Source organism: Neopelma chrysocephalum, unplaced genomic scaffold (assembly GCF_003984885.1).
Source record: "Neopelma chrysocephalum unplaced genomic scaffold, ASM398488v2 Primary Assembly neopelma1_59, whole genome shotgun sequence".
Lineage (NCBI taxonomy): Eukaryota > Metazoa > Chordata > Aves > Passeriformes > Pipridae > Neopelma > Neopelma chrysocephalum.
Genome location: NW_020897714.1, coordinates 24,180,797 through 24,203,408, shown reverse-complemented (window position 1 = coordinate 24,203,408; position 22,612 = coordinate 24,180,797). Strand labels below are relative to the sequence as shown.

The following is a 22,612-nucleotide window of genomic DNA, read 5'->3' as shown; positions in this document are numbered from 1 at the left end:
ACCATTGTTGTAACCAGTGGAAGTAACCATTGTTACCAACTTGGGAGTACACAAGTTTTAAGAGAAAGATACTGCTCTTCAGCCTTCATCTGTCCCTGTAACAATCACCAGAAGATGAGTATGAATTACCTTATTTTGTTCTGTCTACTTCCCAGAAGCTCTGACAACATAGATGGTTGGTTTTGCCCTCAGAGATTGCAGAGTTAGTGAAGTACTTGTCTATGGTTGCCCCACTTATTGGCTTATAATCTTCATTTATGTAATCGTAAATGAAAACTGAGTGTTCAGGAGAGCAGACAGTCTTTTGGAGTAGTTGAGCTCTGATCGTGCCAGAATTTTTCAGCGGGAATTGTGAAGACAGCTGAGTGCACACAAGCCTGCTTTTGACTTGCTGTGTAGCCCTGATGTGGTGCTGTGGATACATCACTGAAGAGAGTGGATACAAGTGCTGTTTGTGCCTCCCTGCTGTGTACACATGCACTCAGAAAAAGGCCCTGATTTTGCCTCTCAGTGAGATGCTGCCCACCTGCCTTTGTCAGAGGGTGGCACTGCACACTAAAATGTAGAGGACACTCCCAAAGATGACTCAGCTGTGTTTGCAGCAAGCCTTTGACATAGCTTTTGATCATGTGGTGGATTTTTAGGCTGCCCTGAGCAACCATTTATTTTCTATTTTTCTTTCTTTTGTGTTTTTTTGTTAGTTTGTTTGTGTGCTTTGTTTTCGTGGGGGTTTTATTATCATTGTTGTTATTGCTTTTGTGGTTTGGTTTGCTTTTTTATGGAAATTTTTTATTACCTGAAGAGAATTGCTTGTAAATTCTACTATCCTAGAGTACCAGAAAAAGAATGAAGAGAGGTTAAGGAGCAGAACAAGATAGTGAGGGAGACCATTCTAGCTAAACAAGTGTGATCAGTGCGCACCACAGTAGCACAGACTGAAAAAATGAAGAGGCACTGCCATTGCAATATTTGAACTTTTAAAGATCCGGCAAAGCCTAGAAGTCCTAGATACCCCGGCACCAAGTTTAACAGTGCTTCCAGAGGAAGAAGGTGCTGTGTGTTTCCCCGGACCACAAGTTGCAAGCACAGATTTATTAGGAGGCTTTTAATGCATTTAGAGGTGAAGCTGGACACCTATTCAGCTCCATTCTCAAGTTATCCTGGTGGAAAACACTGGGGGAGAGGAGAGTAGATGTACTCCTACAGTCCTTACTTAGCTGTCTGCTGTAAACTGCTTGAAAATGTCTCTTTTTAAATAATCCACTGGAAAAAATATGACTCACCTTTTATTTTGTGGTCTTGGGCACCACCCTAACAATCTTCAGAAATTGTCACTGTAGTGACATTTGAGATGTTAAATTTTTGCTACTTCATGCAGATGATATATGCACAAAGAGTTGAGGAAAGTATTATATTCTTTCAAGCTGCTATGGCAAAGACCATATCTTCTTTGTGTATTCCCCCCCCCCGCTTTAGCTCAATCCACTGAACGGGTTTCGTAATTTTTTTTAAATTATTTTGTGTGTGTGTGTGTTCAGTGTCACTACTGACAGTAGTAAAGACTCATCATCTCACTTTACAGGAAGGGTAGAAAGCATCTATTTATTGAATCATAAGAAAAGGAACATCTTTGAGAAATTTGCCATTTTTCTATACAAATCATAACTTTCACACTGTTCAGTTGCAATTTTTTTATAATGGAAATGGTATGGAGAAGCAATCAACATCAAATGCAGCTCACAGGAAATGACAGATTCCAAAGGTTTATTTTTCTTTCCTACCCAGTCCAACATCAAACACTCGTTTTCATTTTACTTGCTAAAAAGGGAAAAGAAAAAAAATACGTAAAATTAATAAAATGCACATGAAGACCAACAGAAATGGATACAGTGGAAAATAATATGCATTTGGATATGTCCAAAAGGTCTCGCTTCTGACAAACAATCCCCTGACTGCTTTGAGAGTGGACTGATACTGTCCTAATAATCTGAAATGAGTAGATCTGCTTTTTAAATGTCAGTGTCTAGATTTCACAAAAAGTTACATAGATTTTATTTAGTTGGTTCATTTTGACCTAGCTTTAAGGAACATATCCATTGCCTGGAGCCTTAGCACTAAATATTGCCATGTTAGAAGAGCTTTTACATCCTGTATTTAAATTCCTGTGTGGACTGGATGACTGTACTGTGTGAGGCCCTTGGACGACATGTTCAACAGTCACGATTCGTCAATCCCTGAGTGGCTACGCGACAGAAATGTAACCTCTTAAATGACCATGAGATAAGAGTCATAAGTTGAATTCAAGATCTAGAGGGCGCTTCTCTGCCTACACAACTAGTTCTACAGATTTTTATTTTTCCGTTCTTTTGACTTGTGCCATGTAAAGGCCAGCAGCTGGAATTTATAACTTATTTGTAACAAGGAAGATAATAAATTAATTGAGTTGAATGCCCCAGGAAAAGAGAGATCCCATTAAGGAACCATTACACTTGCATTTTTCTCAACCACTGTTAGCCAAAGTTATTCTAACTGTAGCTGAATCAAAGCTTTTATATTTAAAGCAGTTTTAATGAAGTGTTTTCCTTAGTAATTATTGTAAAGCCAACCTTATGAAGGCCTAAGTGGCTCTCTGACCTCTTTGTATGGGTTTGAATTTCACCCAGAAGGGAAGAATAGGTTGGTTTAGCCATTTCTTTATGTAAACTTTGATTTCCCCCCCCCCTCGCCCCAGTCTTCTAGGAAATATTATACAGATACTTCAAGTTACATAAAACCATAAAGCACATGCGTTTCTAAAAGGCAGTCATTTAAGGAAGCAGGCAGCAATTAATTTGTTAACCCTTAAAATCCTAATGTTAATTGTCCCGTGAACCTTGGGGGAACCTGAGAAGATGTGACCCAATGAAGTTAAGAGTGTGTGTTTGTGTGTGTCTGTATATAATACATGTGTGTTTGTATATGTGGGAGTTTTGAAGTCTAGTTCTGAAGCCCTCATAAACCAATTTGATCAAGCATCTGCCATGCTTTAGGCTGCTAAAGAGTATGGATTATTTAGCCCATGGTGTTGTGGTTTATACAGGTAAGACTGCAGAGTGACACAGAGTGATGTGACCATGCTGCATGCATGCCATGCCAGTATAGATGAACTGACTGGAATCACAGAAGTGCTCACCACCTTCTCTAATTAGGCTAGTGTGACTTGCACATGGGAGGCTGGCTGAATTTAAACTTGCCTCCTTAATCTTTGTGCTTAGTGTTTTGGCTGTTTGCTTTATAGAGAACGCTAACTCTAAGGGCTTAGCTGGTGAACTGATGGAGTCCTGTAGCCCTGAATTTGATGAAGAAATGGCTTTTGTAGTTTAAAGTGTTCTATGCATCTGCTGTCCTCTCTCCTTGCAGCACAGGCAAACCAGAACATGTCCCTATGAAGTAGCAACTTCAAAGTCTGGATTGAAGCTAGGATGAAGAGAGGCTTGCACGAGCTAAAGCTAACACACTCACATGTAAGCTAAGGTGGCTGGAGCTGGCATTCTGGTTTGTTCTTTTACAAGAAATAAGTTTTAGGCAGCTGGAATAACAGTGCTTTAAGCTGCTGCAACAGCGTGTTCCTGTGCTTGCCTATCTGGCTTATGAAACCTCAGGAGAGTTCAGTTTGGATTCTGGTTGAATCATCAGCTCCAGTCTCTAAACAGCATTTAGATACACAGGAGCTGCTGGGGTGGTGATACACACCTGCAGGGCCCTGCCCTTGGTCTCGATGGGCAGTGTGACCGCAGAGATCGCACAGACAACACACACAGATGAGAAAAGACACAGGGCCCCAATGAAAGAAGCGTTCATAAGGACCTGCAGGCAAAAGAACATCGAACATGAGCTTGGTGGTATGGGGGGCTGGCACTTAATTAGGAATTAAGAGTGAACAAAAGGTCACAAAGAGCTGAGAGACTCCACAATAGAAAAATAATGTCTCATGAATCTTAAGAGCTTTCAGGAAGTGACAAATACTACCAAGACGAACTCCATGATGAGAATTATGCGGAGCTATATCTGTCAGAGACCACCTAAGTACTCTGTATATGGGGTTGGGAGTGGGGGATTGATTACACCCTTTTATTTGGATGAACGTCAGGGGTATCTCTGTATATTTGACAGCAATGATCGCAATGTTTACTGACATCATCAAGCATGCTCTTACTTGTGATATAAATGGGGCCACCATAGCTCCAACACGGCACAGTGACCCACTTGTTCCCATCCCCAGGGCTCGCATTGTGGTGGGATAAACCTAAAACAGGCCAGAAAGAAACTGGATTAATGCAACACCAGTCTGTGATATCTGTACCTTTTTTGTTGTTAATTTTTGTTCAGAGAGACCCGCTGTGTTATCAAGGGCAGCTAGTGGGATAAGAAATGAAAAGAAAGAAAGGCTGCTTTAGGTCTCACTTGGGCCATTACAAATCTGTCATTTTTTGCCCCAACTAAAGTTTTAGGGCAAGTCAATCAAAGCTGGATGTGATTCCCCTGCATTTGCATAGCACCACTACTGTCACCTTTCTCCCAGCTACACTGGGCAGCTCACACCAAAGTCACAGAGTTGGGTGCTAAAGGAAGAATTCAATTAATATTGCTGGGCCCGCATCTGGAAAGCAGGAAGAAAGAACATTGTCTGCAGCCTTCAAGACTGCCTATTCATTTATTTCAGCAACACTTTTGTTTAGAAGAAGGAAAAAGAAAAAACAGATCCCAGTAAGAAAGCTCCAGGCTTAGAAGAATATGTTTTGTGTAGTTTATCTTTCATATCTCCCAAACACCTGTGCCAGTAAAACACTTTTAAGTATGAAATTTTTTTTAACTTTTTTAAGTCCTCTTAACAGATTTTAGCAACATGAGCCTTTGTTCAAATACCTTACTGGACCAAGTAAATGGAATAAGTTAATTCAATAAGAGTCCAGGCACATGGCTTAAAAGGGGATTTTCAAGTTTGGTTTTGACCATTGATTAAATTGTGAGTAGAATTGTTTTATGATGTGGCTGTTGCAGCAATGCTCTGTGCGTCAACACCAATGAAAACTACTAAAATTTTAGTATTTATTCAAACCTGGTGCAAGTTTAAATATTATAGTGCACTATTAAAAGAAGTATCAGGCCAACATGGGGAGCTACTTGTGTTTGCTCTATATCACTTTACTCACTTGCAAGGAAATACATTTAACTCCATACAATTGTTTTTTTAAAAAAACAAAAAAAACCAACAATGCATATTTAGCTCGCAGAACAAAGCTGTATGAAGGACAAGCTCTCTGAAGGATTAAAACTATTTGCAGACAGAACACAGCAATTTCCATTAAGTGAAAAGAATCATATACATAACCTCGTATACTACCTCAGTATTACTACATCAGTCCCTTAAGTGCTGGAAAAGGTTCCTTTTAGTGGTAGCCTATTTTCTAACTGCAGGGGTTAGAGAGGGGAAAGATTGTGGGGTTTGAAAGATGGTGGTACCCAACACCTTCAAAAATAGTGGGGTTTTTTCAGCAGCTGGCTCAGTAGAGCATTTCTCTTCCACCTGCTCCTGTCATCTCCAGCTGGTTTTCTGATTCCTTCTCTGATCTTGCATGTGAAAACAGCATGGCCAAGAAGCCAGAGATACTTAGTTCAAGAAAGGTGACTAACTAGTCAATAAACTAGTAGGTAGCATTCTTGGGTATATGCAAATGGTATTTCAAGCAGCATAACAAACTTCAAGGAGGACCCACCTCTGCTGTGTAAATGTAGATGGTGTTGAAGTTTGCTGAAACCAAGGCACGCAGCATGAAGAGAAACCCAACCATGCCGGCACTAGAGAGAAAGCCACGTGGGGCAGAGTTAGTATCACTGAGCAGAAATCAGCAGAGATACAACCTAATATATGCACTGTGCTAAGGCTTTAACCAGCTTAATGTAAGGGAAAGCATAAGGAAAAGCTGATTGTTGACAAGGAGAATCTTTTCTTAGTCCATCCTCGAGGCGTGTTTGACAACAGGCTATTGCATGTAAGGTTTCCTTTAAGCCAGTGTTAGAGGCTAGAGAAATGATTTGAACAGGACCTGAGTGGCTCAGCTGGTGCCCTCAGCGTCATGGTCAAGCCTTGACTTCCAGCCTGGCCCTCCCTTTTGGTCCCTATATAAAACTTTTGCAAGAAGATATTATGGTCAGGCTCAGCTTTAAGGAAACCTGAAAATACTAACAGCAGTACAGAAGCTCACTGAATGACTGGAAGCTTCCTGACCCCAGCTTATTTAGCTTAACAACTATTTGCAGCCTCCACTCCAGCTCCCAAGTATTCCAGCCAGCCTCCAGGACCGGTGTTCCATCGGGAAGGGATGTACGCCTGTGGCGAGCAGCCTTCAGGCTACCAGGTGGTTTAGAGGAAACTTCATTGTGAAGCCATCCTGATTTTCAGTAACCATTAAGCTCTGCCAGCTCGAGAGGGATCAATCTTATGCATCCTGACAAATTTCAGCACTTGTGGCAGACTTTCCCTTGATGCCTTGAGCTCTCGTGAAGGGCCTGACTCTACAAGTTAGAGCAGACATATGTAACATTTCCAAAAAAGAAAGAAAGAGGGGAAAAAAGTGAATGAAAAATATTACTTCTTTTCTAGATTGTGCTAAAAGCAGCTTGTTGTATGCTTAGGTGAAGCCATGTGGGCTCAGTAATACAAGTGAGCCCCTCTGCACACCACTGCACCACAGCATCTGCTGCCACAGCTTTCCCAGGAAGAGGGCGAACTAGTCAGAGGCTTTTTTCAGGTCTAAAAGAATTACTGGCCTGACAGACTGGTGACCTGAGAATACCATAGGTCTCGCCCTCAGCATTGCATGCCCCTCAAGAAGACCCGCAGTCTGAGTCAGAGTACCTGGAGGTGCAGATATTAAGGAGAAGAAAGAATAGGGCTGTACATGCCATGGTGATACACAAGCTCAGACGTCTTCCGAGGAGATTGATGCCAAGAATGTTCAGAGGATTTACTGGAGATAAAAAAGAAAACCATAAAACATTAGATCATCTAACTGCAATGACTGCCTGTCTTGATAGACCTTATGCAGTGTGCCTCAAAGACACCTCTCTGCATCCCCACTGCCTACCAAATGTTCTATAAAATGCACAAACCCTATAATTCTTTTCCTGTACCCAAACCCTGTAATTTGCCCCCATGCTCCTTTTTTTTCATCCTTCCCCTCAGATGACAGAGCCTGTGCTTCTTTGAAATTGCCCTGCTGTGCTGAGGCAGGGCACCAATGCCTGTCCTGAGCCATGCAAGGAAGGCACCCGCTGGGTGAGTGGCACAGACCTGGGTGGTTTTCCTCCCTCTAGCAACAGCCCAGCCAAGCACCAGGGCCTGGAATGTGCCCCACTGAGTCCCCCACTGAGCCAGGAGCCCAGCAGGCACCTGAGCACATCACTGGACTGATCCCAGCCTGGCTGCCCCTGCAGGACCCAACACCCCACTGCTTTGTTGTTCATCTGGTGAGACATGAACCAGGGAAAACATCCACCTCTCAGGCATATTGTAACACTAAACCCACACACCACACCAAGTTCTTTCAAGAGTGCCACATGGATGCTTTAGGCCATCCTACCATCCATCCCCAAAGTGCTCCCAGGCAGGCTGCACCAGGGAGCATTTTGGTTTGCTGTAGATTCCCTGGGCACTTAGCTGTCCTTTGCTGTAGTGCTCAGCACCGTATCTGCTCCCAAGGCCACCATCTCTTGGAAAGTAGGGCACCTGTGTGGTACATTCAGTTATGCCAATCTGACTATTTGCAATCCTTGCTTGTTTATGACTTTCCAAAATCTGCATATCTTGGAAGTTGGGAAGCCAGGCTCAGTTCTGTTACGTTAAGAGCAATTTCTCCTGGAGTCTAACCAAGGCTGTTGGTACGTACTAACTGCAAAGGAGGTCTTTGGCTCTGTTCCTGGAAGGACCTGTGCTGTCATCAGAAGCTGAATTATTCACCTGGGGAGCAATGCCCTCTGTTTCCCCTTTGCCATGGGCTCATGGCCTGTGCCCCAGAAGTTGCCAGCAATGCATGCACAGCTAAAACCTTTGCAGTGAACTCTGGCTGTCTGCAGTAGGGAGGGCAGGGAGGGGAGCAGAGGTTACGTGCGATCTCTCCGGCTGTGCTGATGATCATGGTCTGGTAGGCAGCGGGCCCAAACAAGTGGCAGTAGCAGGGGCTGTGGTTCTCCTCAGAGTCATCGCCAGAGTCCTGCACTGGTGGAGCTGCAGAGCCACAGATGACGTCCCGCTCCAGTAACTCAGCACTGGCCAAGATGACACCATAATAAGCGAAAGCTATGCCAAGCCTATGGGGAGAAAAGATAAATAAGGTGCAGCTCTGATGGGGAAGGTGAGGAAACTAAAATGCAACAGGTTTTGGGTGCCCTGAGACCCCCACTGCATGCACCAGCTCTTAGCCTGAGCAAAACAGTGGCTCTGGCACCCACCAGGCCACTGGTCACATGCCACCCATGGCATGCCCCCGCCATCTAGGAGAGAAAATCAGGAGTGAAATTGAGCCTAGGAAGAAGGGAGAGGTGAGGGAAAAGTGTTTTTAAGATTTCATTTTATTTCTCATTACCCTACTCTAATTTGATTGGCAATAAATTAAATTAATTTCCCCCAGCCGAGTCTGTTTTGCCCATGATGGTAACCGGTGAGCAATCTCTCCCTGTCTTTGACTCACGAGCATTAATTCATATTTTCTCTCCCTTGTCCAGCTGAATATGGGAGAAATAGAGCAGCTTTGGTGGGTACTTGCTATCCAGCCAGGGTCAACCCACCACAGTCATGCTTGTCATTTTGCTTGCCCCTTATTTCTGTTTCTTGCTCTGCAGCAGGTGACCTGCTGTGGCCATGCTGAGGAAAGCCTGCCCCTTCGGTCCCTTTCCTAATGCAGGGTTGTAAGTGAAGACATTTCCAAACTACCCTTTCCTGGGGAACCAGGGAATCTCAACATCAGGCCTCAACATTTCCAGCTCACGTGAAGCAAATACCCAGGTTATTTTTTAGTCCTTATCCTTTCTACCCAGGGATTTTCAAGAGGAGTTTTCATTAACTGGCTGGAGAGGCTCACATTGCACCCTGACTGACTGTCAGAATACAGAATTGGTGATGGCAGCCTTGCCTTGTCATTATCAAGTAATTCAGCATAAGCATAATCATAAGCAGGCTGAGAAGTAATTTTCACTTTTTTATTCCCCCCAGCATTTTCAGGAAGAAGCAGCAGACTCTGGGCTGCCTGGGGAGGCAGGGGATGCTTGGGGCACGGGGAGTGGGAATGCAAACCCAAGAACCTGCCAGAAACTCCTGAGAGGACTAGGAGAGAAAGGAAGACTAAAAAACAAAACGATATTTCATAACACTCAAAACAAGTCAAGAAGAAAAAAAAGCATAAAAAATTCAAAGCCTGGCTAGCAACATTTTGGGTCAATGTGTTCCCATGGACCTATTATTTATACATTTCCATTCCAGACAGCAAAGTCAATGAAACATGTATTATCCTCGCATACAGCTACTGGGAACATTGCATATGAAACCCATTTCTTCAATCTTAATTTTCCCCAGTGAGTGGAACTGGAACGGGTTAATGTGTTTCTGTCGGAGCCCTGTTTCACTGGGACTTTGGCTGGCCTGCAAAGATGGTATATTTATCTTCCTCTTGGGAAGAACAAGTTTACACCAAGAAGGGAAGCGGAGCTGCAGGGACATGGCTGGTGCATGCTGCAGGCAGGCGTGGGCTTTCTCCTGTGGCTCTCACCTGGTTCCCAGTCAACCTTCCCTGACCTGCCCTGTCCTGAGAAAGGACTCACGGCACCCTACGCTGCCCTGGATGTCCAGCCCTTTTCTGCCTCTCTTAAAAGCAACCAGTCAGGGTGTCTGAGGAATGGTCTGAGGTCAGGGCAAACCTGTGGTGATCCATGTCTGCATACTCCCCTCCAGCTGCCAAGGATCTGCAGTCACCATCTGAGGCAGAGTGGTGCCTTGTAATGGCAGAGTCAACAGGAGACTTCTACTCTCTGCACGCTTTCAACTGAGAGAATGAGATGATAAACAAGAGAAAAAAAATTACCATATGATCCATATCTGCAAAGTGGTTCTGAGGTATTTGGGGTGGATGAGGTCCTTGAATCTTCCTCCCCTTTCCTGCAAACCATATGTTAGAAATAGAAGTTATAAAAAGGGCATCTTTTATACAGGGGCAAATGTTCTGTGGCAGCATCTGGCACCCCAGGCCTCCCTGCCCTCGCCCCAGGCTGCTGGTGGCACAGACTGACAGATGGTGCAACACAGCACCCCACCAAACCTGCAAAGAGGAAAGCCCCGCTTCCCAAAAGATGCCCACAGGAGGATGCACTGCAAAGGATGAAAGGGGGAGAAAGAACATCCTGAGCACACCCAGCAGGTCTCACAGATCCCAGCAGTCTGGCCCCAGTGTGACCATGATGGAGCCAGAGGGGGCCTTGGTTGCTTCTTATGGGGCCAGCACTGCTGGGGCTGCTATCAGCTCTCATTGCCCCAAGTGCTGCTCTGCTTGTGAAGCAAGTTTTTGGCCTGAAATGCCAGCGAGCACAGACACAGACAGGCACTGGGGGACCCTGCCTGCCCTGCTGCTCCCCAGGAACCAGCAGGTGCACCAGCATCCCATCACTGAGGGGAGAGGAGTTCACAGCAGTGGTTTGGTTTGCCTTTATTTTTATTTTCCTCCTCATTGGTTAAGCTTGAGAGGGTGCACAACCAACAAAAATGCTTCCCACAGCCAATGTAGGTCCATTACATAAATTCAATTAAACTACAGGGAAGCTTTAATCCTAATTAATTCCAATACAATAGCACCATCTTGCATGAGTTGCTAAGGACAATGTTTGGTGCCTGTGGGATTGAATAAGCAGCAAAGAGGTCCAGGAAAGGGACTTAAAAGAGCTGGATACTAATTTTGAGGCCCTTGACAATAGATTTGTCTAATCTTCCTCTCTTGGGGGCCAAAGGAGCCACCTGACTAAGTCCTCCCACCTACCAGACAGCAGGGCCCAGACTGGGGGGTAAGGAGGAGAAGCCTGGGAGGAGCCTGGCCCCAGCTCCTCTCCTGCCTGCCCTGAAACACTCACATACACTTGTGGGCATTTCAGTCCAGCAGTGATCAACTTGTGAGCTGCTCAGCTGCTTACAGGTGCAGATGGTGGTAGCTGTGACAAAATGGTCTCTCCTGCTGTGATCCTCTTCTGCTGGTCAGTGGCTCCACTCTCAGGGAACCTGAGGTGCTGGGACACAGTGGACAAGCCAGGCCAGGGGCTGGGAGAAGCCTCTGGCAGCACTGAGTTGACCTCATGGCAGGGATCCTTTCAGCCTGCCTGGTCACAGCCCTGAGAGGGACCCCAAGGGGCAGTTCCAAGGTCTCATGGCACAGGGAACACCCCTGTGGGATGGATGGGCAATAAGGAAGAATGTGCTTTGCCAGGAGCCCTTTTCATGGTAAAGAAAATAAACCTTTTCTTAGCACAATATTCTTTTTAGCAACACAAATTGAGGAGAAAAAAAAGCAGAAAACTCCATTCCATTTTGAGGGCCAAGATTCCAATCTGTCCAAAAGAAAAGCCCAGGATGGATGGGCTGGGCAGCAATGCAACCTCAACTTACCTTGGCGGGCTCCCTCAGCACCCCCTCTGGCATCGCCGCTCCATTCATCCTGGCTATCCTCTGCAGCGTGGCCAGGGCAGCCTCCATGTTTCCCATGGACACGTTGTACCGTGCCGATTCCGGGATGAACTGAAAGCAGAGTGGCATCAGAAAGCCTTTCTGCACCCCTCTTGTCCTACTCAGCTTCCTGTCATGCCCAGGAACCCGGTCAGGTTAGCAGGGGCACTCCATGAGCCAAAGCAGCTTTTTGCCTGTCCTCTTGCCCAGCCATGCCCTGGGGTACCCCTCCAGGTCCCCACATCTCTTGCTTGGGAGGCTCACCCTGCCCAACAAACCCGTTTCTTGGTCCAGCTCCCAGGATTCTGCCACTGAGCCATCTGTGTCTAGCACTTATGAAAGGTGGGAGCCAAAGACACAGGCTTAACAAAACCAATCCTGAATTAATTGACATTCTAAAATGAGATGAGGCACATGTGACTTACTTAAGCAAAAGTCCTGGAAGATACCACAAGGCCATTTTAATAAAAAGAAAAACATAATTGAAATTTAGGAACTAACTCACTCCTCCCTAGCATTTACAATGTTCACCCACACTCAGTGCTCTTTCCAAAATAAAATACTTTTAAATTATAAGCAATTACATCTGTATCACTGAAATATGAATTAAAGACTCATTTTTTTAGAGGTATGTACGCTGACTCAGTGTTTTTTTTTTCTTCTGGACTAAGAACTTTTGCTATCCATTTTTTTCTGGCAAAAATAATCAGGGAAACCAAACATCAGAGTTATAGAAGTGGATGCTCACAATGACCTTGCATTTGCCTGCCCAGGGAGCACCCCAGGTGGACTTGTGCATTCATTCAGCTGCAGGAAGGGCTTTTACATCTGCGTGGCTTCCACCAGCCACAGCTCAGCACTGGAGTGCCTGTGGACACTGTAAATAGGGATTTTCCACATCACCCCCACAAATAAGATGGTTCTTATGTCTTGAGCCTGATATTTCTGAAGGACAAGTAAACCTGGGGAAGCTGTGGTCAACCTTCACATGTTCTGTGAACACTTTACTGAGGCTGCTTTCCTCAGCCATAGAAAATGTAAGACTGAAGAGGGTGTACTGTGGCCAAACTAGACTGAGGATATTAGTTGAGATTTTTTGCATACCCTGCCTAGCCTGTCTTCTTCTCAGTGCCTGGCCCATCACCCCAATCCCTGGGTACTGCTGGCATCCTGGACACTGGAACCTGGGGTGCTGAAGGGCTACAGAGGAGCAGCAAAGCCAAGACATCACTGGCAAGGTGACATCTCCCCAGCAGCTGGTGTGGAGCCCCACCAAGCCATCAGGACCTTACCAAGCTCCTGGGTGAGAGGGTTGAAATGGTGAAAGGAGGACTAAAGGACAGTCCCAGCCTTGCAGGGGGTGGAGGGCAATGCCTCTTGGCGCCTGGGGAGACATCAGGTTAGTGGCAGTGCAGTGGGGAGTGGAGATCTTCCTACCTTGAACAGCAGGATGAGAAGGATGCCGGGAATGGAAGCAATTCTGATCAACCACCGCCAGCCGATGGTTGGGTTCACCACTGATGCCAGGCCAATGATCAACAAAGATCCTGCCAACCAAAACACCTTTTCAAGGGAAAGAAAGGAGTTAAAACATGAACCCATGGCAATGATTTGTTAATTTTCTTCCCTTTTGGTCTGATCCTATGGATAGGTGGGGAACTGTGCTAGGGAATGCTGAGGTTCAACTGAGCTATCCCGTGGCTGTCTGAGAAGCTGGCCTTGGGTGGCAGGAAAGAGGAAAAGACAAGGATTTGGGGAGGAACAGCTGAAGATAGTCTTAATTAGCTGCAGATGAAAACAGACAACTTGCTGTGGATACCATTGTACTTAAACCCACTTCTTTTGTCCTTCCAGTCACTTCTCTGCTAATGCTCATGCTCATGAATTTTCCTCTTGTCTAAATCTCTGCAGGGAAGCAGCAGATTTACAAGCTCAGAAGGCAAAAAGAGGCCAGATTTCCACTGCTGAAAGTTGGTGGCTCTCCAGTAGACTCAATGCCAATTATACCAACAGAGAATCTGGCCTCCAATCTGCGTGTACATTCCTCCCTGTAGTTCACTTGTTGCCATTAGGAGACATCCCTTTCCAGGGGGCCACCCAAAGGAGCTCAGCCAACACAAATTACACAAAAATACATAAAAGCTACAGCAAGTTCATGAACAATCTGTGTGCAGAAATAACAAATTTCTAGGGAGAAATACAAGATTGTTATTTTATAAACTTCTGTTTCTGATGACACTTTTGTAATGATGCCCTAGGATCAAAGAGACTGTAGTGAAAAGCGAACTATCCCTGCCACCAAACACATTTGGTTCAACAGTCAGATAAATCTGTGGGCTCAGTGGGGTCTCCATCGATCATTTGCACATGCAGCAAGTGCCCACTGCAGAAGCCTTCAGTAAACAATAACCCCAGTCACTCTTGCTGTGGTGGGGTGCTCCCAGCAAGTGGGCACAACCCTCACAGCATGTCTCAGGCCAAATTTGTGACTATCTGTGCCAGCCCTGTCCTGTGCAAAGCCCCTTGCCATCTCTGAGCAGGGACAGGGAGAGGCACAGATTAGCACCTTATCTGGGAATCACTGCATAAACCATTTGTTATGACTGAGGATCCAAAGAGAGGGGAGGATGAGCCTCAGCCTGGAGGGGCCTGGGAATGCCACTAGCTCCAGTGCCTGCTGGTCCATCAGCTCTGGTCCCACTGGAGCAGGTAACCCCATTATCAATAGGACAACCATGAGACTGGTTGGTGTCAGCCATCACTCAAAGTCCCCGTACAATACTTGGAGCATCAAATTATTTGAGAAGATATTGCCTCTCTTCTGCAGGCAGCTGCCTGTATATGTCTTTAGTAACACAGATGCCACGTTCCAGGATGCAGGAGGCAGCAGACACTCACTCAGATCCAGACAGGTGTGAACAGTCTGGGAGAAACGCTGATGCACTGGAGACCTGGCTTCCCAACATCAGTGGGACAAATCTCCTGGGACTCACAGCTAGAAAAAACAGTAACAGGCTCACTCTTCTTACCTGAGATAAGGGCAACATGTATCCTCGGTATTTGGTGGGCAAAAATTCCGTTTTTATGATAAGCCTAGCAAAAAAAGGAAAAAAATGCAGAAATATAGCAACACTGAGAATTTCCATACAAATCAAGTAACAGTTCAGCTCAGCTCAGCCAGTGCTGGACATCGATGACTATAGCCAGAGTACCATCTCCCTTCCACCACTGAGCACCCAGAGACGAGGAATCCCTGCTCATTGTGCCTTCCACTCAGGTAGGCACCGAATTACATGCAAGGGAAACACAAGGCATGAATCCTTTCCAGCCCACGATTGCAGGGTACAAGCAGGTAAACGCTGCAGTCTGTGCATTAGGAAACCTACAAGAAGGTCCTGTGGGCTGATCGAAGTGCCAGCATAGGCACAGAGTATGTTCATAGAATCAAACAGTTTTAGTGAATTTTATTTTCATTAAATAAAGACAACACTCTGTTCCACTTTTTAAATGGTTCGATAGCCCTTGGTGCAGAGGGGTCCTGGCACTGGCACCTCTCAAGCTCACAGGTGTGAATTGTGCTTCCTTGGCTGGACAGAGAGAGAGGTCGGGAAAGACCCACGTTGGCTCTTTCTGTCTCAGCTGGTGAAGTGTTTCATAAAATGTGCGATTTCCCTCCATCTTCATGAGGCTCATCAGCGGCCTCCATGGCCAGGGAATGGGGACCTTCCTGTGAGGAGGCAGTGCCAGGGGCTTGAGCGGATGCATGACACAGGCACGGGGTGCCTTCTCGTCACAACAGCAGATCTCTCCCCCATTTTCCTTCCTCTACTTCAGCAAAGGGCACTCAGACCAACATGAACAGTTTTGGGCTTTCCTGTGTGGGAAGCAACCAGGCTTTGAGGAACCATGGAAGATGCTGAAATGTTGCTTTTGTTTCCCTGAGAGAGGCAAAATAGGTTTTTTACCAGGCTCCTAGTGAAGTGGTTGTTAATATTGTGAATTTCTCCTCTCCCCATCACATCTCCCTTTCTGCCCTAACAGGACAAAAAGTTTCATTTAAGTGGGAACGTTTTACATAATTCAAAAAGAATTTGCTACTTAAGCAGAACTGTTGTGACTTTTTTTTTTTACAAGGAAGCAGCCTTGACTCTTCTGTTACCTGTCTAATTGTTTTTATATGTGCTTAATAATACCTCTGTCACCAATTTAATGTAAACCAGCTGCCCCTTCTCCCAGGCCTCAGGAGTCCCTGGGAACTGCAAATTAGGTCAATTAACCAAGATTTAGTGAAGTTACAGAACTGCATTTTGGTGATATGGGAATTTTCTCCCCTTTCCAGCCCCCCTGAAGGCCCCTGCTCCACCATCGCCTTCAGGTCACAGCTCAGCCACAGCTCACTGGGCTCAGTGCATGGAGACCCGGCACTTCACCAGGGTCAGCCAAGATGAGCTGTAAATGTCTTGCTGTAAACCCAGGAACTCAGCCCCTCAGGGCCCGTCAGTGCCTCCATTAAGTTCCCTGGGAAGGTGAGCTTGCCACTGCCCGTGCCACAAGGCATGAGGCACAGCCTTACCCTTGCGCGTGACCCGACACGCCACCTCCTACCATGGCCCGCAGGAACACAAACCAGATGTAGGACGGGGCAAATGAGGTCAGCAGTGAGAAGTAGGCTGCCCAGAGGAATGAGAGCAGCAGAATCTGCAAAAGGGGAAAAATTAGGGTCATCAAACCATAGGCTCAGCCAGGTGCATGGCTCCCGTGGAGCTCAGGAAAAGGTGGTACAGCCCCCAGCACTCACTCACCTTCCAGCGGCCGTACCTGTCAGCCAGGAGCCCGAGCACTATGCTGAAGACCATGTAGCCAAAAAACACCATCTAAGGGGAATTGAAATACAGCTGTGGAGGTCCCACTCCCAGGAGCACTGGGAAGCTCTACTCTTTGAACTGTGGGTGAGCTGCATGCTCCCAGGGTCACAGGATGAACTGCAGTGCCCAGAACCATGAATAAGGCAGCTTGCAGGGGATGACTACCTTTGTGTGGGCACTCACTCCCTCAATCCTCAAAGCTGGGGGATGGATGGCAAGGACATCAAAATAAGAATATGGAAGTGGGGACTTGCTTGGCATTACAACTCTGTGAATGGACATCTGCTCTTGTCAGCTTGATTTCTGGTTTTCTACAGTTGTAGTACTGTTCTTATTCCTGCAAGGAGGCCCTAGGAATTTATTTGGCCCACTGGGAAGTGTACTTTACAAAGGCCCTGACAGTGACCACATGGTGGATAACCTGTCTGAGGGAAACACAAGTCACTCACCGTTGTGACTAAAGCCACCTGCCAGTCTTGAAGCTGCCACTCACATCGGATGAGAGGGGACACAACAGCTATTAGCATGATCTCCATGGCTTCAGCCACCTTTGGAAATAAGTGTACCTGTTAGTAAGAAGGGAAACCAGAAAGAGCCCACAGGGGAAAGTCCCTCAGCCCTACAAGCCTGCAGCCTTGGCAGTCCCACAGTGTCAAAAGAGTTCTGTGAAGCCATGGTGCCTCCACAGTGGTCTGAGCCCTGTGCCTGATCTGGAAGATGCAAGCACTTGGCAACAGGGAGAGGAGGGGAGAAAAGTGCACCTAGAAAGCAGGTGAGTACACCCTGTATCTAGGAAGTTTGGAAAGAGTCAGTCCTTGGCAGAGGAGATTCTTATCCTGCTGTGCTAGTGGAAGACCTTCAACTACCTCTGGAAATGAATCTGCTTGGTTAGGCAGCTGACCGTGAATTCAGGAATCTAACATAGAGATGAACTCTTAAAACTGCTTTTGATTAAAAACTTCATAGGTCCATTGGCTGTTTGCCCCAGCAGCTGGCTTCAGTTAGGAGTGAGGCTATTGTTTACACATAGTTACAGACTTCTATGCCTCAGCTGCAGTGATTCTCTTGAATATACCCTCATTACATCTTTACCCCAGCCTGGCCTCAGGCTTTTGCCCAAGTTCTCAAACCAGATACACCATTCACCAAAGACCGTGAAAGTTAGGAAACTTTTCAGGTAGCCAAGGGTGAGAAGATGGCAGATCTCCTGTGCTGTGTTACACAGTATTTGGGCACCATAGGGATGACATGGAAACCTAGCCCTGAGGCTGAACCTAGCCCTCAGGCACTACTGAAGACATGCCCTGACAGTGCCTCAGGGCAGGAGCCAAGCCACCATGCTTTGGGCCATCCTACTCAACTTTGCCCTGAAATAGGTGTGATATCCATGTGGCCAATATGTACTTTGGCCAAAGATGACAATAGCACAAAACCTACTTGAGAAGGTATGTGTGGAAAAAAAATGGGCTACAGTATGTGCTCCCAGTGTTTATGGTTATTACTGCACAGTAATAAGGGAAATAACAACATTTTTTTCAGGCCAGTGCAGATGGCTGCAGATACCTACCACAGTGCTGCCCATGATGAGGAAGAGCATGATGTGGAACCTCCCAAACCCAATGGTTTCCACAGCTTCTTCCACTGTAAATGTCTTCTGCCCTGAACACCAAAGGGAAATAGAGAAACAAAAACTGTCAGCAGTCAAATTGTACCTCCTCTTCATGATATGTCAACGTTTTTCATGCTCCTGTAGCAATGAACCAGTAAAAAGACTGGAAACATCCACCAGTTGTGTGTTCACTGACCAGCCCCTGGGCGTTCTGGTGGCCAGGCATGGCAAGTGGTTGCTGAAACAGCAGCCAGTGGTAACAGAGGAAGGACAGCCTTGCACTGAGTTACCCCAGCTGCTTCAGAAACCTATGGCTTGGACTGCATCTGGGCAATGGTCTACTGCCTTCCCCTGCCCAAACTGCTGTGAGACTCAGCCCTTCTGCACTTCTGGGATACAGTCCTTCTCCCAGCATGGGTAGTGTGAGCTGAGGGTTGCCCCAGGCCCAAGTCCTGCAAGATGAGCACAGCTCTGAGCTCTGGGCTCAGTTTCATCCCCTAAACCTTTATTCCTGACTTCTCCTCCGCCCTCCCCACTTAACCCATTTAATGGTCAAAAGAAGCATCTCAAGATCAGGGCTGGGTCACCCTTCTAAACAGACTTGGCAGAAAGATTTCACTACATGAATACTTTCAAACTCTTACTTAGGTAAAGTCAGAGCTGCATAAATTTTTCTGTCAGGCCATATATTTCCAAATAAGTAATCTCAAGCCCATCGAGATTGCCTCTGAAATGAAACAGAACTGACTGCAGAATTTCAGAAGAAATTGGGTTTTTTTGCAAAAGCAGGCCCTTTTAGATGCTTTTCAACATTTTTTTTCACTTTAAAATACTTTTGAAAGAGAATAAAATTAAAAAAAATAATATCCAAAATAAGTGAGTCATCAAATCACCAATATAATAAAATGTTCACACAAAGCAGAGGCCTGAGAAAAGCCAAACCAGCCAGCTCTTCCCACTGCTGTAGGTAGCAGTCACCAGCCTGGTAGCTGTGATAAGAGAGGAGTGGTATGATGCTGCTCTTTGTGGCTCCAGTTACAGAGGATTTAGGTAGCTGGAGTAGCAGGACTGAGGACCCTCCCCCTACCCCAGCTAAATGAGGACCCAGATTTCTAGTCCTGCCAATACAAACCCACCTTTTGGCGATTCTTTTCTCTCTGTGTGGATTTCCTCCAAACCAATAGCATTTTCTGCCTCTTTTGGTGCAGTGGCCATCTCAGCTCCTGCTGGGATCCACCATCAACGTGAGACAAGGCTAGGATTTAACTGTGAAACCTCTGGACAGTCACAACAAGACAGCAAGGCAGTTTCTTGTGCTGGAGTGGAAACATTCGGATATGGTCAAACATAGTTTGTTTCATGCAGCTACTGGGAGATATCCCTTCCCATCGTGGTTTTGGTGAAGAACAGATAGAAACTTCACAAGGCAAGTTAGTTGAACTGACAGAGATCAGTCATCACATTGCACTGGCTGTTTTTATGGAAAGTTCAGGGACTGCCTTAGGGAAGACTAGAGACCTGCTCACACAAGAGAGCATGTGATGACTTTCCTAGCCCAGAGGTCAATGAAATGCAGAGCCAGTCTGAAAGATGCTGCATCTCCAAGAGCCAAGACATGATATGACTAGTAGGGGGTTGTCCCTGTCAGAGGCTCCCCTGTGGGTGCTGGGTTTGCGAGGGCAGTAGAGATGCTGCACCCTGTAATTGCTCGGCCTGATGGGAGCCCCCAGTGGGGCAGAGCCAGGTGACCCATCCAACTTCCTAACCCCGGCTGCTTGAAGATGCCATGGCTAGCCCAAACTCCTCCTCACCCAGCCTGCACCTTGCCAACACACAACTTCCTGCTGCAAATTTGATCCTGTGCCTCACCCCCTGCAGCGCTAATCCCCATCCTCTCAGGGTATCAAGAAACACAGCCATGGATTGTGACAGGGAGAACCTGGCTGCCTCTGCTGGTGTTTCTGGTTTCCAGTGCTAGATCCCTTGGCCTCATCACTTCCTTTTCCTCATTAGAAAAGCTCACTTTAATCCCAGGGCAGGGATTAAGCACACTGATGGCTTAAACCCACAAGCTTTTCTGCTGAGTGAATGCTTAGACACTGGGGTGGGGGGGCTCAACATGTCTTCAGTTTGATGACACCTTCTGCTTTGATTACCTCCCTGTAGGGGTGCTGGGCTTGGCCCAGGCAGAACTCACAGCAAACCAGCACTGGGGAGGCTGCAGCAGGGGGAGAGCTGGAGGGAATTAAAGGCCAAGAGCATCTAACGAAAGGTACAAAACCCCAGCCGAGGTGGAGGGCAGCACAAACATGGAAAGTATGGAGTTACAGTACTCACAAGCTGAATACCTTGAAAGCATTATACTGAGGTGCAGTCACAAGGAGGTCATTAAGGGCTAATGGCAGATTAGTCAGTCAGATCACATACGCTGACCTTGCTGTTACAGATCATTACAGTCCAGCGTGCAAGAGGATGTGTAGGATATTGCTTACATCTGTCTCACAGTGTCCTCAGAGGCAGCAATAGCTGGCAGCAGCACACAGTGCCACCAGCTGACCATGATGGCCAACAGCTAGGGACCATTTCCAAGTGGAACCAGCTCAACAGAAATCAAAACAGGTGCTTGGAAGAGCCCACAAGAAGAGGTGAAGATTTACTGTGTGGCTGAATTGCAAAAGGTTTTGCAATAACAAAATCTGGGCACCAGTTTTTCTCCTTTTCTGTTACTTTATAACTAGGGACCTGCAAACACATTCTAAGCTGCCACATCACACCTCTGGTAAACAGCTACTCTCCCAAAAGCCTGTGGCAGGCATGCCAAGGGTGTTGGCAGAAAAAGGATCAAGCCCTGGGCCTTTGTCCACCCATCCTGATGCTGGGATGCTCTGCTAATTTTTGCTGAGGGATGTTGGAACATTTCGTCGGCACTTACCTACTCTGGGCCATATGCCTTCCTTCTGGGAAGTGCCACAACTCTTCCAGACAAGGGGAGGGAACCCCAGTCCTTGGTGCTGCTGTACAGAACCACCAGTGAGGGTCAGATGCTCAAGCAGAAGGCTGCAGTGCCACCTCCAATACCTGACAGGAGACAGACACCCTCAGAGGTATCGGGATGTTGGATAGCACCTAATGGGAGAACCACACTACTCAAATAGCAGGCAGATGGGATACATTCTCTAGCATCTCAAATAACACTAGAAATCTTTGCAGGCACAGTAAACCTCCTAACAGTTCCTACCAAACCTAGGATTTCATGCCAAACCTTTGCAGCCCTGTTTGCCTTAATGGAACAGCTAGTGTCTATCATGCATCTTCAGGGAGTCACAAATTTCCCACTATTTGTAATTCCCAATTCCTAAATGCCAGTTACATGAGCCAGGAGAACAGCAGTGACAAAGCTGCTGCTGGCAGGGAAAATAACAATCCTCCATCTGAAGGGAGCAACCACGAGCGCAGTGAAACTGCTGCTGGGACCCGTCGGAATGATGACATGAGCCCACACCAGAGGGCTGTGAGGCACGAAGGCCACACAACATGCACTTCTGCATGTGACACCAGCTGGGAACTTTGTCAGTAAAGTCAGAGACCTCCCTCTTGTGAGAATTTCCCTCAGAGGTGAATGATCAGATACCCCCCACTATTAAGCAAGATTTGATTAAATATTTATTTATTTACTCGGTGAGGTTTTCTTACCTCTGCGGTGTCTCAGGCACGGAGGAGCAGACCTTTCCTCCTTTAGGACTGTATCTCTTCTGGTATTTACTTTTTACAGTGTTGGTGGTGCTGTGGGTTTGGGATCCAGCTCCCAGGAGTCAGGTTTCCTCCTTGCTGGGCACGGGCACGTCCCTCTCCACCTGCCTCCACCCCCAGAAATAGGTGCTGCAGGCAGAGTGCCCAAGTGCTGATCTGTGCTTTTCCCATAGCATCTACAGGTCCTCCACAGGTGCTGCCCACCACAGGTGTTGGTACTTGCCCATCCCTTTTTGTAAGAATGATCCAAAGTAGACGGAGGGAGGATGCTGAGGAGACCCCTACTGCAACACCAGCTAGATTCAAGCTGATGGGTTTCAGAGGCAGCTCCTGCAGCATCAGTGCCCATATAAGGCACCTTTACCATCCCCTGCAAAGCCATGAGCAGTGGCTGGGCGCTGCAGCCACCAGCCCTCCTTAGGCCAGATGAATCCAACTCTGACGCCAGCACCATGAGAAAAATAAGGTCAGTTCATCTGCTTCATCCTTCTAAATTTCCTGACCAAATAGAAAAATGCAGGGAGCATTCATGGTTTGAACAGCCACAGTGATCCCAACCTTGTTGTGCAGCAAATCTCAATGCTATGACAGCTATGGGCTCTTGACTAGGAATGTATGTGTCTACCTTTACTACTCAATGTTGACATTGGT

The 22,612-nt window shown here is 46.6% G+C and overlaps 1 protein-coding gene across 6 annotated transcripts; it reads right to left on the bottom strand.

Moving 5' to 3' along the window:
• Positions 1–1,593: 1,593 nt before the first annotated feature.
• SVOPL (SVOP like) lies at positions 1,594–22,528 on the bottom strand. Of its 6 annotated transcripts, none has more exons than XM_027680515.1 (16): positions 21,144–22,528; positions 19,348–19,527; positions 18,170–18,261; positions 17,052–17,168; positions 16,540–16,611; positions 16,311–16,435; positions 14,767–14,830; positions 13,175–13,300; positions 11,681–11,809; positions 10,116–10,189; positions 8,000–8,349; positions 6,899–7,010; positions 5,757–5,838; positions 4,196–4,285; positions 3,733–3,846; positions 1,594–1,818 (listed from the first exon to the last, which is right to left on the bottom strand). In XM_027680515.1, the coding sequence occupies exons 2-16, from the start codon at positions 19,424–19,426 to the stop codon at positions 1,807–1,809; spliced, it is 1,638 nt and encodes a 545-aa protein (XP_027536316.1). In that variant the 5' UTR covers positions 19,427–19,527; positions 21,144–22,528; the 3' UTR covers positions 1,594–1,806. The 6 variants fall into 6 exon arrangements, with proteins under 6 accessions (XP_027536316.1, XP_027536319.1, XP_027536318.1 ...); XM_027680518.1 differs by having other exon boundaries at positions 8,147–8,349; XM_027680517.1 differs by having other exon boundaries at positions 17,052–17,150.
• Positions 22,529–22,612: the final 84 nt, after the last annotated feature.

Coding starts and splice junctions, on each gene's coding strand:
- SVOPL (XM_027680515.1), bottom strand. CDS start 19,426: ATGGCCACTGCACCAAAAGAGGCAGAAAATGCTATTGGTTTGGAGGAA. Junction 10,190..11,680: donor TGCTGAGGGAGCCCGCCAAG/GTAAGTTGAGGT, acceptor TATGGTTTGCAG/GAAAGGGGAGGAAGATTCAA. Junction 4,286..5,756: donor TCTACATTTACACAGCAGAG/GTGGGTCCTCCT, acceptor GGCCTGTTTTAG/GTTTATCCCACCACAATGCG.